The sequence below is a fragment of the Taurulus bubalis genome (assembly GCF_910589615.1).
Source record: "Taurulus bubalis genome assembly, chromosome: 14".
Classification (NCBI taxonomy): Eukaryota; Metazoa; Chordata; class Actinopteri; order Perciformes; family Cottidae; genus Taurulus; species Taurulus bubalis.
Window position 1 is genome coordinate 18474346 of NC_136602.1, and position 17542 is coordinate 18491887.

At 44.9% G+C, this 17542-nt stretch overlaps 1 protein-coding gene across 1 annotated transcript; it reads left to right on the forward strand.

The window, feature by feature from the left end:
• Window positions 1–4126: 4126 nt before the first annotated feature.
• npas4l (neuronal PAS domain protein 4 like) lies at window positions 4127–8226 on the forward strand (the record flags this gene model as incomplete). Its single annotated transcript, XM_079230251.1, has 9 exons — window positions 4127–4227; window positions 5133–5296; window positions 5481–5626; window positions 5722–5821; window positions 6020–6284; window positions 6375–6484; window positions 6627–6762; window positions 6852–8107; window positions 8198–8226. The coding sequence occupies 9 exons, from the start codon at window positions 4127–4129 to the stop codon at window positions 8224–8226; spliced, it is 2307 nt and encodes a 768-aa protein (XP_079086377.1).
• Between the last annotated feature and the right edge of the window lie 9316 nt (window positions 8227–17542).

Here is a 17542-nt window from a genome sequence, read left to right on the forward strand (position 1 = left end):
AGTGAGATATATACATATTGAGCTTTGGATACACAGACAATATTTAAGAGATAAATTGCTGGTTTGGTCTTTCTTTACGGGATTTGTTGACATAACAAAAAAAACAGTATCACCGGGCGTACCCTTTGAATCTTATAATAATAACTAATAGGGCATGACATTGAAATGAATGTGATGTGGTCAGGATGAATATACAGGCAAAAGAGTTGCATTTATACTGCCTATTATTTCAATGTGAATAGGAGCTGTGTTACCACACACTTGTGAGCTGCATCAATGCTTTTCAGTCCCGGTCTTTGGGGCCGCCTCTTCTGTCCGGCCAGATAGTCAAATTGAATCTGTATCAGTCCCTGATTAGCTGGCCAGGAGGAAACCCCCACAGGGCTCCGGGTCCCAAACATCTGGACTGGATAACACTGACCTACACGCTAAATGTTTACAGATCTGTGTGTTTCATGTAAAGCAGTGTAAACAATCCTAAACGCGGGTCGGAGTCACCAAATATCTGCACTAAAGCCAATCGTGGCAAGACAGGCCTTACGGAGAGGAGACGCGTTGGTGCTGCTTTGTGAGACGTTTCGTCTGCCCAAACCAAGTCTGAGTTTGACTTCTAGACCGGCGGTGCCAATGTGACTCAGTCTCATGCCTGTACGCTGTGCACAGGCATGGACGTGTCGCACACTTGATAATCCTCAGTACCCCGTTACTTGGACGACACGTCAAACCACAGCAGAGCTAATCCTGTGTTCACGGAAACAAAAATGCGGGTGAACAAATCAAGCTCTTTAGTGGCCATTGGCAAAAATGTCGTCTTGTCTTTTTTTTTTTTATGTGTGGTGTGGAAGTCATTTTTATTTGGTCCTTGTTGCGTGTGAAGATTATGGGTGATGGTATTTACAGTCAAGAGCTTTTCAGGAATATGACAAAGTAAATATTTAGTAAAGGACAATGGAGACGAGACACTCTGGTCAGAAATCCAATACCTGCACAGCAAATCTGCTCAGTGACGGTCGCTCGAGGACCACGTTTCGGTGATTTTTAGCCGAGATATATTGCCATTGCGGTTTAATCGGCAGTGATGTTAAACTGCAGTTTCTCCTTGTTATTTCTGCTTTGACTTTGAGAGGCTTCAGCAAACAGTTCCAACTCGGCAGGCTGCCAACCTAGAAAAAGAAAAACTCTGCTTCTGTCAACGGAAGTGCATCATTAAATTAGAGCGCACGCTCATTATAAAGTTATTGAGTGAGCAGTAATCATTTGACGAGCCGACTGAAGTACAATGACCAAACTTCATGCCGAGAAGTGTATTCTATAGTTAGGGGCTCATAGTATCTGGTTGTAATAATTCATAAATAACAAAGAATGTTTGGCGCGAGAGGAAAAAACCAGAACAAAGTATGTAGTGTATTTGGAATAGTTTTACAACTGTGCAGGCTCCCTATGCGTCTTGTTTTTATTTTATATTTGACTGTCAGAGGGGACTGTCAAGGTTGGTCAGGACTTCCTGTGCAATATACTTTATTACTGTATCAATAATAAATCTGAGACAATTTGAGTTCAATGTGTGCATCCTTTTTGAAATGAGTTCTTCATGCAGTTTCTCTGTGTCATTCCTGTTGTCCGAACTTGTTGAGCATAAGGAGGATTTCTGACGCGGTAGGGATTCGATCGAGGCTGAACTCAACATGGGAGCCAGTGCTGCACCATCGGGGGTCCAGCTGCAGGCCAAGGGCCCAGAAACTATTAAACGACTCCCTACATGTTCAGAAGTTGTTGTTAAACAGCCCACACATCATGAATGATAATCATGACAAACTAGATCGTCCTAATTGAATGTGACCGAAACAAGCCAGATGTGGTGTGATTTCCACCTCTTTGTCTCTGGATGTGCGGCTCCTCTTGGAGCTACTGTATGTGGCTCTTAACAGTGAGCGGGTCTTTGAACCCTGCACTTCCACCAGATTCTGCTTCCTGCCGAAATCCAGAGAGCTGGATCTGCCCCAGCCGGCCTGTCTGATGGCCCTCATCGTCTACTTCAGTGGGTGCTCTGAAGCCGTGGTGCCACTGGCTGTCAGACTACCTAATTACCTAATGGGACGTGTACACTGCTTTTTGGGGGTGGGGGTCCCCCATCATTAGAAAGTGTCTCACCCTGAACCCCAGCTCCAATCTTCGCCTCTGCTACCAGTAGCGGCCTGGCAGTTTGTTCCCGTCTGTCAGCAGCCCCGTGCTATAAAGCCAGCGTTATCTGCAGTGTTAAGTGCAGGCCACAGACGGGGGGTCAGCTTAAAGTGAGGCAGCAGAGACACCCTGTCCCGCCTGGCCCCGCCGCACACAGGAAGCGGGGCTGCGCTGGGTTCCGCTGTCTGGCCCCGAAGCCCTGCCTCGGCCAGCGACGCAGGCGCTAATGCAAGGAGGCCCTCGGCCAAATGACTCTAATTTCCCCTCTGGACTCAGACAATCCCAGTGGCCCTTGAGAATCAGACTGAGGATTTGTTCGGAGTGATTTGTTTTGTCTTGTCCCCCCCCATCCTCGTGCAATTCCTTCAATCAAGTTCTAGTTCTCTGCTGCCAGCGTTGTTGCGGCCACCAAATTGGGGATTTGAGAAAAGCTCAAGCCCTCAGAGGACTAAAGCTGGAGAATGTAAACCGATGGAAAAGAAAGCAACAAGTTGGCAATATAATTCTGTAGGTTTCATAATGAACTCCTGCAGGATGAGTTGCATCCTTTTGTAAAAATGCAAGGTTTCCAGTTGGTCATGTTCTGAGAGGCTCATAATCTACTCGTCTGCTAAAAGACTAATTTTGTGTGAGCCTCTCAGTGCGTCACGCTTGCAGACCTGTAGCTTAATTCTCTTCCAACAGGGTTTAATTGAGTGACTAATGCACACGCAGTTAAAGCCCCGTGGATACAGACTGAGATCTGTTGAAAAATTAAACAATGATGCATCGGGCTGGTTTTCTGCTGAGATTTGAATGATAATGACACTGCAGTTTAAACTAATGAGTTTCACTCCAAACTGCATCATGAAAAATATGTCAGCGGTTATTTTCTTATAGTATGCGTGTATATATATATATATATATATATATATATATATATATTATATATATATAAACAAACAAACACAAACACAAACACGATCGAGGCGGGTTATATTTAGTGAAGTGAGCCCGACCCTTAGGTTTGGAAACAATGGGGTAAAATACAGTCAAGTCCTCGCGCTACTTCAACATTGACGCATTAGTGTTAATAATGCAATTTGATGTACGTCATTAATCACAGGTGACTTTCACTTTTGATACTTTAAGTACATTTAACTGTTAATACTACTGCACTTGTGGAGTAGGATTTTACCTCCAGAGCTTTGACTTGCAATGGAGTATTTGTATAACAAGGTAGGGGACCAGCGTTGAAACTGGTGTCGTGTCTCTAACATTTAAAAAAAAGTTAGAACTTTTTTCAATGTTGTTGATCAACCACAACCCTCTGCCGGGAAAATGGTCCCCCTGTGTGACTGGGTGTGTTTGTTGGCTAATAACATGATAATTAATTCGTTATTAAGTAACAGCCACGCGGATTCATTCACATGAATCCCCCAGAACAGCGCCAGGTGCTGTTGATTAGCCACTAAGTCCGTATTTTCTTATGATCTAATTAACACATTATTAGTCGCGCGCATTACGGACACACCTGCAGACGGTTGAAATGATTACGTGAAACGTCACACTTACTTACACGCGCGCGCTACATCAACGCCATCATTAATGCCGATTGGCATCCTGCGTCCGAGCTAACGGGTTATTTTTAGGGCTCACTTCACTAAATATAACCCGCCTCGATCGTTTGTCATCGCGTCACAACAAGCAACATTATCCCTTTTTGTTTTTCCCTCCTTCTTCCCCACCGGCAGAGTTGGTTGAGAGGTGTCAGGTTTTGAGTGGCTATAAAAGGAGGGACGGGCAGAACGGCTCCACACTCTTCATCCGGACCAGAACCCGCACAGGTACGAGCTCAGTGTTCTGGGCCTGACTCAACATTAGTTCATCCCTTTATTTAAAGTGCGTGTTTTTAGAGGGAACTTCTGCACGCTTCACTCGTACAGGTGGCTTCATCGGCGTCAAAATGACCATCTGGTGCAACTCCTGCAAGTGTCACGTCACTGCTCCGTGCAGCGCTCACCTCCTGCCCGAGGATCCCCGCAGCTCCTCCTGCAGCAGCTTCAGGTCAGTGCCTCCTCTCCTCGCCTCGCCCTCTAGCGGCCGAACCAACACATGGCCGTGTAGCTGCTGCCTGCAGCGCGCGCACCGCGGGGAGCGCTTAATCCACTTTTTTCCTGTCTGCAGCGCGATACTGTATGAGATATACTAATCCAGCAACAATGATGCTGATAATGCATTTACATTTTTTTTTTTTTTAAATGAGAAAAATCAAGTTGGTTTCAGTTTTGCCTCAAAAAAAATGCTTTGGTGGGGAATTAACAATGGGTCTGCAGATGTAATAGTATAATATTCAATAAACAGGCTTAAAATCTACTTCTAGAGTGAGTATCCCTAAAAAATATTTGAAAAAACCTAAGCGTATGCTATCAATTACATAATGTGAATGACTCTTTATTGTTTCGGTGCCGGGATACAAATGGACAGAATTCTCCTTTTGTGGCACTTTCTGTGTGCTTGTGACGCGGGGCGCCCCGCTCCGAGGACACCCGCTTTATAAGGCAATGAAGGCAGCAGCAGAAGCCCAGCCTCCCCTTTGTGTGTGACGCCCACGCTGAAGCCCTGGCAGCTATAAAAGCCCCAGGCTCTCTGTGGATGGGCCCAGACAGATCCTGATCACACAGACAAAGTCTACTGAGAGCCCTCGTGTCTGCCGCAGACACGGCAGCCTCTCATATCAGCAGTTTCCATAGGAACCCTCGAGGAAGAGACACCGGGCTGAATTGTGTAAAAAGAGGCTTGATCTGTTCAGGGCAATTATATTATTCCCACTGGAGTAGAGAGGAGGGTTACCTCCAAACAGATCTTTTATTTTTATTTTTTTATGTGGCTTTAGACAACTTTGTCTTCTTAGCTCTAGTTTCTTCAGTTATCTTCCGACCCCTGACCTCAGTGGCCATGGTCTCTCACAGATCTACCAAAGGAGCGTCCAAAGCCCGACGGGACCACATCAATCATGAGATCCGGAATATGCGCGCCCTGCTGCCCGTCACCCAGGAGGACCAGGAGCGTCTCTCCTACCTGCACTCCATGTCCGTCATCTGCGCGTACATCAGGAAGTCTGTTCTCTTCCACGGTAAGTCTTCACACTCCGGTGACAGTCGTTCTTTCATATCTTTGAACCTTTCATCTGCATTCAGCCTGCGTTGCTGTCAAACTAAATATGACTAAGTTTGTGGCACCGCCGGAACCGTATCAAAGCTAAACCTGCAGAGGCATGGAGTGTAACCGAGGCTCACCTCACTCGTTCCTCCCCTCAGGACTCCCGGCTGAGGCACGATCACGCCACTCTCTGCCGTACGAGGCCTTCTTTCCAGCGCTGCACGGCTTCATCCTGGTCACTACCGCACAGGGGAGGCTGGTCTACGTGTCCGAGAATGTGGAGGAATATCTCGGCCTCTCCACGGTGAGTCGATTTATACATCTGCTGTTTCCTTTACTTCTCGTTGGGCTTTCATTGTTTCGTATCTAACTGTGAAAAAAAAAATCTAATTTTTCCAGATAGATGTGCTGCAAGGAGACACTTTCTACGACATGGTGGAACGCTCTGACATTGATATTGTGAAATCAAACCTGGAAATTGATCCCAACTCACCATCAGGTAACTTTAAAGACTTTAACATCGCTTGTCGACTAGCCAAATGTTGCATTTTAAACTTGGATCACTGTGTGTAGCATCACAATGTTGCTGTATTATTAGTGCTATGCAGGCCATATTTCTCCCCCAAACACTCGTTTCATTTTGTGCCATCCATATTTGTATACCGAAACACTAAACTGATCCTTTATCTTTCTTCAGAGAGGAGCTTTATATGTTGTATGCAGACCTCCAAGGCCTTCAAGCTGCAACGCGGCAGCTGCTGTTCCATGACGGTCACAGGGAGCTTCCGGTCGTTCCCTCAGCCGTGGCCGTCCTCCTCTTCGGTCTTCCCCGCCAGCGAGCCTCTGTTTGTGGCCCTCTGCACCCCCACGGCCAACCGCCTGCAGAGCTTCGACTCCCACTCCTGTGACGGCTTCAACAGTGTCCACCGACTAGATATGACCTTCACTCAGCTGTCAGACAGGTAAATGCACAGATCCCCCTTCAAACGGAGATAACCAAAATGTTCTTGTTCTGGTCACTGACAAACGTTTCCATGTCTTTTCCTTTTCAGCGTCTTATATTTTTTGGGGTATTCAGCAGAAGAGTTGACCGGTCGATCGTGGTACAGTCTCATCCATCCTGAAGATCTTTCTTTGAGTGCAGATTCTCATAGAAGTTTAAGTAAGTATGCGTCTTTTGCAGGAAAACTTGTTTTAACACCGGCTGCATTGTTCAGAGCGAGAAAAAAACATATTTTCTATGTGCGCATGTCATTAATTGTGCACGATCATAACCCTGGATGTTTCTTCCCTGTCCCGCCCAGTGCAGGCAGATGAGGGCTTCCAGGCGGAGATGGTGCTCAGACTCCAGTGCAAAGATCTGTCGTGGACCTGGATCTACAGTCGCGTGAACAAGGAGGCGGAGTGCCAGGGCATGAGCTGCACCAACTTCATCATCAGGTATGACCGACTTCACTTCCCCAGCAAGACACCTTTTCCATGAGTTTCAAGTCGAGAACGTCAACTTAATACATGCTTTCCTCTTGCAGTGAAACGGAGGCCCGATTTCTGCAGAAGAAAATCAGCAGCGATGCCTTCAGGCCATCGCTTCTGGAAAACTTTGCGGATCAACAGGCGCCTCACACTCCAACCTACAACAACACTAAGTGCTTTAAAAGACGGAGGACGTCCAGCAGCCAAAGCGAGGAGCCAGCTGCTAAAGCGAGGAGGGAGACGGAGCAAGACATATGCTATGCGACGTACGCCTCCTCCCAAGGCGAACGCTCACCTGCTTCCTCGGGACAGAGCCCTGCTCTCTTCACCCCTCCCTACAGCCCGGCCTCCTCCAGCTCCACTCTGCAGCAGGAGGAGCTCAGCCATGACCTCCTGATGGATGTGCATGGATACAGAGATCAGCTGCTGTCCTCCCCTGAGTGCTCTCCCTATTACTCCTACCCAGAGGCAGGGCTCACCTGTCACCAATCACCCTCCGGCTCCCTCTCTTCAGCCTCTGAACAGACATTTGACCGGGCGGCCTTCGGCGAGCTCGCCGCCCGCTCTCCAGCCTCCTCCTCATCGTCGACTTATGATTTCCAAGCTTGTACGGCCGATGCTCGATTAGTTCCAGACTGCCCGTCCGTGTCGGACATGTGCGAGAGCCCAATGGACTGTGCTCTACATCACGATGATTTCAGCCTCCTCGAGCAGCCACAAAGGGGCGGCCTTGCCCAAGTGCATCATGTCCCCTACCACGAGTTGCCCACACACTCCAGTCTTCTCACCCCCAGCCAATCTCCCACATCCATAGAGACGGCGCATTACAACGAGAGGGAGCAGGCAGAGATTAGTATTCTGGCTCAGCAGATCTCCTCCCTGGCCAGCAGCTTCTCCATGTACCGCACGCACAGCCCGCTTCAGAATGTGGGCCGACCTGCAACCGCTAACACCCCGCCCTCGGCCTGCGACTGGCCCTGCCACGCCCCGCTCCCATCAGCCCTTCCTCTCAAGCTGGTCCTTGACGGCGGCGTGTTCGACAGCATCCTGATGGACCTGGACATGGGCGCGAGGAAAAGCGCCATGTCCTATCCCGGCGCTGCAGCGTACGGCTACCAGCAGAGCTTGCTGCGCTGCAGGAGTGGGTCCCTGCAGTCGGAGCCGGAGACCATCTCCCCGACCATCACAGAGGAGCCGCTGCCTGCAAAGCAGTTCACTGCCATGGATCCCTTCAGTTTGCAGCTGGGACGCCATGAGCAAAACACTGGGTTGCATCAACTCAACCACTATATGCAGAGTGGCCTTCAGCAAGGTAAAACAATAGCCACTGATCCAATGAGTTCCCTTTAGTGAAATGGAACCTACAGTGAATTTACCAATGTTGTTCTCTCTCTCCTTTCAGATGAACTTGCAGAAGAAAACCTGTACTGAAATAAGTCTGTGACTTACTGTACTACCACGTGTATGACATATTGTCAGGACATCTTCCTCCACTGGATTCAAAGACGAGCGCGAGCAAAGACATTTAGTGGAGATCTTTGCTGAGACGCCGTTCCCTCAAAAGACTTCTTTCTGAAATTGGAAAAGCAACTAAAGTAGATGACTTGCTCTTCAAGACTACACGTTTGTCTTCATGTCTCAACACTGCTGTTGTCTGTGTTTTATGTTTTGCTTCTGTCTTATATTTTATGAAAAAGGTACTTTAACAGAAACGTTTCTGACATCACTTACACACTGAAATGGAGGTATATTTTTCTTCTAATGCGGAGTGACCACAGTTTACTATTGAGCACTTTATCAATGTCACTGCCACAAAGATTTTATAAATGGGAAGGCATGCTGATTTTAAAGGAATATTACCTATACTTCAAAGCTACCTGGATACCTTATTCCTTATAATGAAGAGCCATTTGTAAATGTTTGGTTGTAGGTGCCTAAAAAAACATAATTGGAAAATACTAATCAGTTTGCCAAAAAATAATAATACTATTTGTCTTTTTCTTCGTGAGCCATAAATGCTTTCATGTTGTTATGAATAAAAAAAATCAGTCAGCGAGATGATGATTGTTGAATACCTACCTCAGTGGTACATTGAAATGCATTCCAAGTCTGAATTTTATGAATTAATTGTATTTATTTTTTACTTCACTTTCACGTAATAGTCTTAAAAATGTTTGTATTTTACTGCAATGTAAATCTTAAATTTAAGTTTGTCCATTCCACATTTGTTTTCTTTATTGTACTGGTACTGCACGTGTCCGAATGTTCAATGTTAGTGTGTGATATCCGACATTTGAAATGTAAATAAATCAAATGAAAAATACATTGTCATGTTGATATAAGGATGAAGATATTCAATGTTTCTTCTTCCACAAAAACACTTCAGGTGTAAAATGTACACGCCTCTTTAATAAAAAGACACTCAAAAACACTGACTCGCTTTGCCTGAATAAAATTCAATTTGTAGCGTTGTAACAATTTTTATTTTCCTTTTTCTTTTTTTTAAACCAAAATAAAGCTTAATTCTGGATTAGCTGATTGAGTACAAGTAGTAAACACATATGTATAGTATTATCACTACCCCGTGTAAAGCAATAACAATACATATGATGTATTAATCACATGTTTACTATGTGTTTGTTATGGCAAATAGTATATTATAACACGTATATATTATAACTATAACACATCAAGCCGATAAGCAGCAACAATGGCATTCATTCATAGTCGTGGTTCTGTCCATCTCGTTACGTTATATATATATTTTAATATTCACTCTGTTTAGCTGTTTTGGTCTCCATCAACTGAGTGAAATATGTGTATCTTTAGCAGCTAAATGCTCCACTCTGTTCTCTAGCTCTTTGGTGGTGAGCAAGTAGCGTACAGGGGATTGTGGGAGGTTTTATTAGTTTGAGCTGCCTGCTGCATCTGGAAGCAATACTGATGATGGAGGTGAAAGAGAACCAAAACACTACGACCAAGTTCACGCTCCACGACTTTCAAGGTCGAGAGATCTCAGCACTGTTCCTGCTACACGACTTGATGTCTTGTCATCAGAAGTCTTGAGTCTCCGCAAACCGCCAGAGAGTGTAAAACCCGGGCAGGAAGTCGTGTAGTGTGAACTAGGAATTAGCTGCAGGCTGTACCAGAAATACACCTTTTACATGACACTTAATAACTTGAGCCTTTGTTAATACAGAAATATTGATTAGTGCAGCTTTAACACACAGCTTTTTACAGGAACATTTATTCATACCAAATGGGTCTACTGTGTATTTGTATGAGCTCTTTCTCTTCATCTGACCAGATGGCTAAATGTCTAAACATCGCCAGCTCAACGTCTACTGAGCTCTTCAATGCTCCATTGATTTTTACATCTTGTGGCCGGTCATACCAATGAGAGCAGATAAACTGTATACAGGGGAAATCAATTGTTTTGTCTTGGGACAAATGTGCAGACTTCAATGCACAAATAAATGGCTGGACAGTGAGACGACTCATGTGAAAGATGAGCACGAAGCTCGCAGGAGGCACCACAGTCACGCTGCTGGTGCAGTGCGTGCAACGCAGAGCTCCTATTGCGTGGGTTAAAGTAGCCACTAGATGGAGTGATAGCTCCAATCACCTCCCAGTGACACACATATCTAAATGCCACGAGTATAATATTATTTAAGTAAGATTGAAAAAAGTAGAGGCGTGTGTGTGTGTGTGTGTGTGTGTGTGTGTGTGTGTGTGTGTGTGTGTGTGTGTGTGTGTGTGCCATGGTGAGAGCATAACGAAAGGACATCATTCGGTCCGTTCATGAGTAAACAGTCCAGATGCCTGATCCTATCCATGGAGACCTAATTAAGAGTGATGTCTGTTGAAGGGTACAATGGCAAATAAAGTTCCTAACAAGTCCCCACATCTGCTGTGCTTCTGTCCTCCTGCGTCGCTCATCACTACCTGGAATGATAATGATTTCCCCCGGAGGCACAGCGACACCAAGTCCAGGGCACCGGCGCGTTTGTCCACGCCGAGGAGACAGCAACAATCCACACTCCCAGCAACCTCCACGTCTCTGCACATCACAGAACACAACAGTAAATACAATGTGGCAGTTTTCCGTAGCTGTGGATACATGATTATTATTAGATCAGGCATGGCTAGTGTGTTGAATTGTTTGGCGAATTCTCACTTAAAAATCAGTGAAAAAATGACTATTGGTCGTAGTAGGCCTAGATCTGTGGCTGTTTGTGTGTGACAACATCACAGCCGGCTCTCCTGCCGCCTCTCTGATATTAAATTGAGATGGTGTAAGATTAGATTAACACAATCTATGCCTCACAGGAAGAACTTCAAGAGTCTGCCAGTGGAAAGTGAGCGATGAAATGCAGCTCGGAATGATTCATATCTGAGATCTGAGAGCGGCATTGGGGCTGAAGATGATACCGCACAGTAGAGCTGACAAGAGAGAAACACAGGCAAAACTGTCATCTGCCCTACTTCAGTGGCTTCTAAAGCGCTATCTCAGGTGGATGGCTGGAGGGCGGATGCTGAGGGAAAAGCGCATCAGTGCAGTTAAACAGAGCAGCTCATGGATGGGATTCTTTTTCAAAGCCGTGCCTCCCACAAGCAGCCAGGTTTTCATATCGCGCCTCACCGGTGGCTTCTCACGAATGATTACTTCATTTACTTGCAGAGGAAAAACTCTCCCAAATTGAAACTCTCACTGATTTCAGACAACAGGGCCTCAGGTGGCGCTGCCGTGTCTTCGTTTATTTACCGGCTTTATGCTTTTATTGTCCCAGCAACCGGGCTTGGGGTGGGCTCTATTGAAAGCTTATCTCGGGGTTTACATTTATTCTGAAAGAGATGAAGATGTGTTGCAGCCAGAATGTGATTTGTCTATTTCGCTCGGGGATTGTTTGGCAGATGGAAGCGATGACACAGGCGATAGCCACCAAGGTCACGGAGAGGTGCCGCGCGCTGTCATGAGGGATGCCTGAGCCGTTATTGTATGTTCACCTGAATCTGCCTTTTCATCTGGCTCAGCGTGTAATTCATTTTCTCCCCCGTCCGTCTCAATTGTTTTGGCTGCAACACATTTCCACGTTGTAAATGCGTTGTTGTCCCACTTCTCAAAAGAGGCACCTGACTGGTGTTGGTTCAGTCGGCACACACTGACACTGTAATTGGGTTAAACAAAAAGACCCAAAATAGACTGCAGCCTGTTCCTTCAGGACCGCTCCTGTTCCTCCCGCCGCTGTGCCTGAAACCAGCTCTGATTGAACACTGGATCCCAGTCATGCAGAGTCAATACGACCCTTTTGATATTCACGGGAGAAGGGCCAGCCAACCGGGGAGAAGAATACAAATCACCTACTAACAACAGAGCCTACTTGCATGTGAACGTTTGATTTATTTGTTCTACCGTTCTCTCTCTGGGAGGAGTTTAAGGCAAAGCACCTGTCGACATAAGCATCCTGCTGTGTCAAAATGTGCTTAATGCATCATCCTCTGTCGATGGAAATTCTTGTGTGTTGGGATTTTTTTTTCTCATGTAAGACTTTCCATTAGGGACTTTCGAATGCGTGCCTGGATGTCGTATTTTAGCTTTACAGCGATGCCCAAACAGATTGTCACGGGTTTACGTTTAAGTTCTTTTTTCTGCAGAAGCAATCCTGCTGGTTTTCAGGGAGGGAAAGTCCTCTCAATGTATGGTGTATTTCCCCTCCACAAGCTCAGATTTCGGAAAAATTAATGCTTTGTGCTGGAATTCCAATACACAGCAGCAGCACACAGGTGGATGTCTGAAGATACAGTTTGATTTTTCAAGCGCCGTGCAGTAATGGGGGTCTCAAGTAATTGACGAAAAAAGCAGTGATTGCTAGTGATTACCCGCATGTAGTCGCACAGCCAGAGGGCCATTACATATACCGTCCATATAGGAGGGAGTGCATCGTAAACATGTTTATCTCTTCACTTGTGAAGTATCCCAGGGGGCAATACAAACAGACATGGAGGACTCAGAGAGGCTTAGAAATGATTAGAGGCCAATTAAGTGAGATGCAATTGTAAATGAATTCATCAATAAATAGAATCAAATGAAAAGGTATTAATGTATGCCAAATAACTGTGGCATAGCTTAATTAGAAATTAGTATTAATATCTAATTAAATGACGGAGTGTGTTAAATCAATGTGATGACCCAGTTTCTAATGAGGAAGTAAATAATGCAGAATATTTCTTGAAAGGTTGATGGATGGTCAGGAGGGCTAAGTTACCTTTTGTTTGTTTTGCCTCCAGCTAACATTGTGACATCACCACTAAGAGGGTCTACATGGCTTCTGTTCTCTCATTGCAGTTTGCAATGATAAATAATAAGGGCAGATTCTGATAATGTTTGAAACAATTTGGCCATTTTCAGAAACAGGTACACAAATGCGTCTCTGAATTTGCATAAGGGAAATGTAAATGTCTTGATAGCTGAAATGTCAACTTGCTGGCAGATTTCATCAGCAGCGAGCTCTCTAAGTGGGTCGAACACGTCGTCTCTGTCTGACTCGCGTGTTTCCCGCTGCCTTCTATCAAAATAGGAATCTGTCATTACTGCCCACTGTAGCCTCAACTACCGACTCGGCACCAAACCGCAGATACACACAGTTGGACACGAGGTAGTGGATACATTCGCCATAAATAAGCATTTAGCAGCAAAAGAGACAGATATTTTCCTCAGACATAAAAGAGAATGAATATTGGACTTATATTCGCCATGATGGAAAGACACCAAATGCACGATAATGTTGCTGCGTAACCGCTGGATGCTTAAATAATGATTGTGGTGATGTCAATGTTGTGTTCACACTTAATGATGATTTTTAGGGTATCACATTTGCTGCATTTGCATTGTATGTCGTAACATTTCAAATGACTGTTGTCTCTGTCATTTGTGTTTCAAAGCGCTGTATGAGTCATCATGACTTGACTGGCAGGAGTGTAGAAATATATTGTCTCCTTGTGTGTCTGTTTGTGTGCATGTGGGCGTGCGAATAGTTGTTTAAAATTCATCACACATCATTAGACCCTTTCAACGCCCACTTGACTCGGGTTTAGCCCTCGTTGATGATTCCGACAATGCAACTCACTCAAAGGGTGCGAGGCCTCGGCTCATGCTTAACACAAACACAGATTCTTCTCAATTTAAAAAGGATGTTCTTCATCATTACTGCTCAAACCCTCATTTGCGTGGAATCCTCTCAACCTTTTCTTTTGATCAAAGCGTTTGATCTAGACACATTCAGCGGAGTTTAGTAATTGCTGGAAGTCAATGTCAAACAATATTCCAGTTGCATTGCTGATTAAAACATTCTCCACAGGCTACATGGAAGATCTCATTATTAACAAACATGGAAGATCTCATTATTAACATACATGTGTAGATCTCAATATCTCTGGATGATGTCGTACTGTGCTGACGATCGACGCCGCACGATTAAAAGTCCCTCCACTACAGAGGAAGCTTCTGCCTCTCTGAGGTACTTCAAACCAACCGTGAGGAAAACTTCGGGTAGCGCTGCGGACGAGACAAAACTCTTGTGGTTTCACAGCTGCGCAGTACACACACTCAGGGGGGTCAGTGTGTGGGTGATCTGAGACGCTGCTTGAAGGATGAAGAAATCTAACGAACGACGTGGTGAAGATGAGCAGCAACCGAGTGTCCACACACACCTCAATGACACTTTTTTGGGGGGGTTTATTTTGCCTTGTATCAACAACCGAGCAATGTGCCCAACTTCTCTCCACAATACTGAGCAACACTTCATGCATCCATCTTTAAGGGGTTTGTTTGTAAGAAAAAGACATGCCGGGGAGCGGTGGATGACAGACTGTTACCGCCTCTGTAAATGTACAAAGTGTTCCGGAAAAAAAAAAAGATCATTGTACAAGATTTATTCATGAGGATGTATTTCATCTTCATATCGCAGTCACAAGTGTTCCTGCATGCAAGCACAAAGAGTGTTACCATGGAGATATGGCATAGTGCATGGACCACTATGTCGAAAGGCTAATGGATTGAACCTCAGGATCCTGGATAATAATGTCATGATCCCATTTTCTGTTTGTTTATAAAGCAAACTATCTCATACTTAAAGTAAATAATGTAGAACTAGAGATGTGCGTGTGGGCGTGCTCATTATATTCATCATAATATAATGCAGAAACTGGCAGACTACTTTGCCCAGAATAAGAGAAGAAAAAAAATCCATGTTCTTGCTTCCGCACAATTAACTTAATCTCTTGACTTTTCATTAGCATGGAATTTGTATGGATTATGGGGAACAATCTTCTTCTTTTTTTTAAACACAATGCTAAGAGGTTTCTGTCACAGTTAAATCTTCTCCAGGCTGCAATCCTCTGATTTGCCCTCTCTGTTCATTGGCACCTTTTATCCATCTTCTGTACTGTAGCTCAATCACGTTATGTGTCGAGGCCATTTTAAAAGACAAGAGGAGACAAGACCTATCCATTTTGCTGAGCACTATTTAGCTCATTCCAGCCCTCGCTAACGATGATAATTGAGGACAGCGCTCCTCGGGTGACAGTTTGGCATTACCCGCTCATTAATCCAGCCATTTTACGCTCAGATTAATGTGCTGCCTTTGATGCGGGTGTCCTCGGGTCCACTGGGACCTCGTGTGGTGTCACGCTGTGGTCACACACACACACCTCCTCCTCCTACAGACCACGCTGCTGGGGGCAACGGAAAAGAATCGGGGGCAATGCGTGGAATTAAACAGAGTGAGTGATAATGTCGTTCGGGCTGACTACCAAATGGAAAATAAAGATGTAATTAGAAAGTCAAATGAGCATAGATTTGCAACTGTACACATATTTTATTGTGCATTCCCACAGCGCACGCACACACAAACGGCTTTATCCTCCAACAAACCAAAATCAATAATGATTTCACGCAGCTAATGAAACATGATCTCTTTGGGTTTTGGACAGAAAAGCAGTTGATTTGAATTGAATAAACCCCAATCGGCGTTAAAGCCGTCACTTTGCCCTCTCAGCGAGTCTATCTAATAGATCTTAGCTCCTCAGGGATACTTTAAAGTACTCATAGATCCAGAGCCAGAACAACACAGTCAAAACCTTTTCTTTCGACATGCGCCGCTCGCTATATTTGACTACTGCCTCTAATCCGGGGGCTGTGGCTCTGGCTGCACGGGTCCGGGTGTCTAAAGGGAGTTCATGGTGATGAGGCCTTGTCGCGAGGATGATTTATAGTGCGGTCGTTACTGGAGGTGTGCTCAGGCTGTGTCACCCAGGGAGATGCCTTCCATCACATCTCATTCCAATTCACTCCATTTCTGTGCCGACGATGTCCCCCACCACTAATGAGGCACTCGCAGGACGGGAGAGCGCTCAGCTCACAGTCACATAGTTTCATCCCTCACTGCAAACGTCAGGGTCTGCACATGCAGTCCAAGTCATTATGGTCCAGTACCACACCTCACAGTCCTGTGTGAGGTATTACTTTTACATGAAATCATATGGTTGCCCAAAATGTCTTATAGTGTTGATTTCACACTATATACAGGTAAAAGCCAGTGAATTAGAATATTTTGAAAAACTTGATTTATTTCAGTAATTGCATTCAAAGGGTGTAACTTGTACATTATATTTATTCATTGCACACAGACTGATGCATTCAAATGTTTATTTCATTTAATTTTGATGATTTGAAGTGGCAACAAATGAAAATCCAAAATTCCGTGTGTCACAAAATTAGAATATTACTTAAGGCTGATACAAAAAAGGGATTTTTAGAAATGTTGGCCAACTGAAAAGTATGAAAATGAAAAATATGAGCATGTACAATACTCAATACTTGGTTGGAGCTCCTTTTGCCTCAATTACTGCGTTAATGCGGCGTGGCATGGAGTCCATGAGTTTCTGGCACTGCTCAGGTGTTATGAGAGCCCAGGTTGCTCTGATAGTGGCCTTCAACTCTTCTGCGTTTTTGGGTCTGGCATTCTGCATCTTCCTTTTCACAATACCCCACAGATTTTCTATGGGGCTAAGGTCAGGGGAGTTGGCTGGCCAATTTAGAACAGAAATACCATGGTCCGTAAACCAGGCACGGGTAGATTTTGCGCTGTGTGCAGGCGCCAAGTCCTGTTGGAACTTGAAATCTCCATCTCCATAGAGCAGGTCAGCAGCAGGAAGCATGAAGTGCTCTAAAACTTGCTGGTATACGGCTGCGTTGACCCTGGATCTCAGGAAACAGAGTGGACCGACACCAGCAGATGACATGGCACCCCAAACCATCACTGATGGTGGAAACTTTACACTAGACTTCAGGCAACGTGGATCCTGTGCCTCTCCTGTCCTCCTCCAGACTCTGGGAGGCACAAGATCCAACTCATGGACTCCATGCCACGCCGCATTAACGCAGTAATTGAGGCAAAAGGAACTCCAACCAAGTATTGAGTATTGTACATGCTCATATTTTTCATTTTCATACTTTTCAGTTGGCCAACATTTCTAAAAATCCCTTTTTTGTATCAGCCTTAAGTAATATTCTAATTTTGTGACACACGGAATTTTGGATTTTCATTTGTTGCCACTTCAAATCATCAAAATTAAATGAAATAAACATTTGAATGCATCAGTCTGTGTGCAATGAATAAATATAATGTACAAGTTACACCTTTTGAATGCAATTACTGAAATAAATCAAGTTTTTCAAAATATTCTA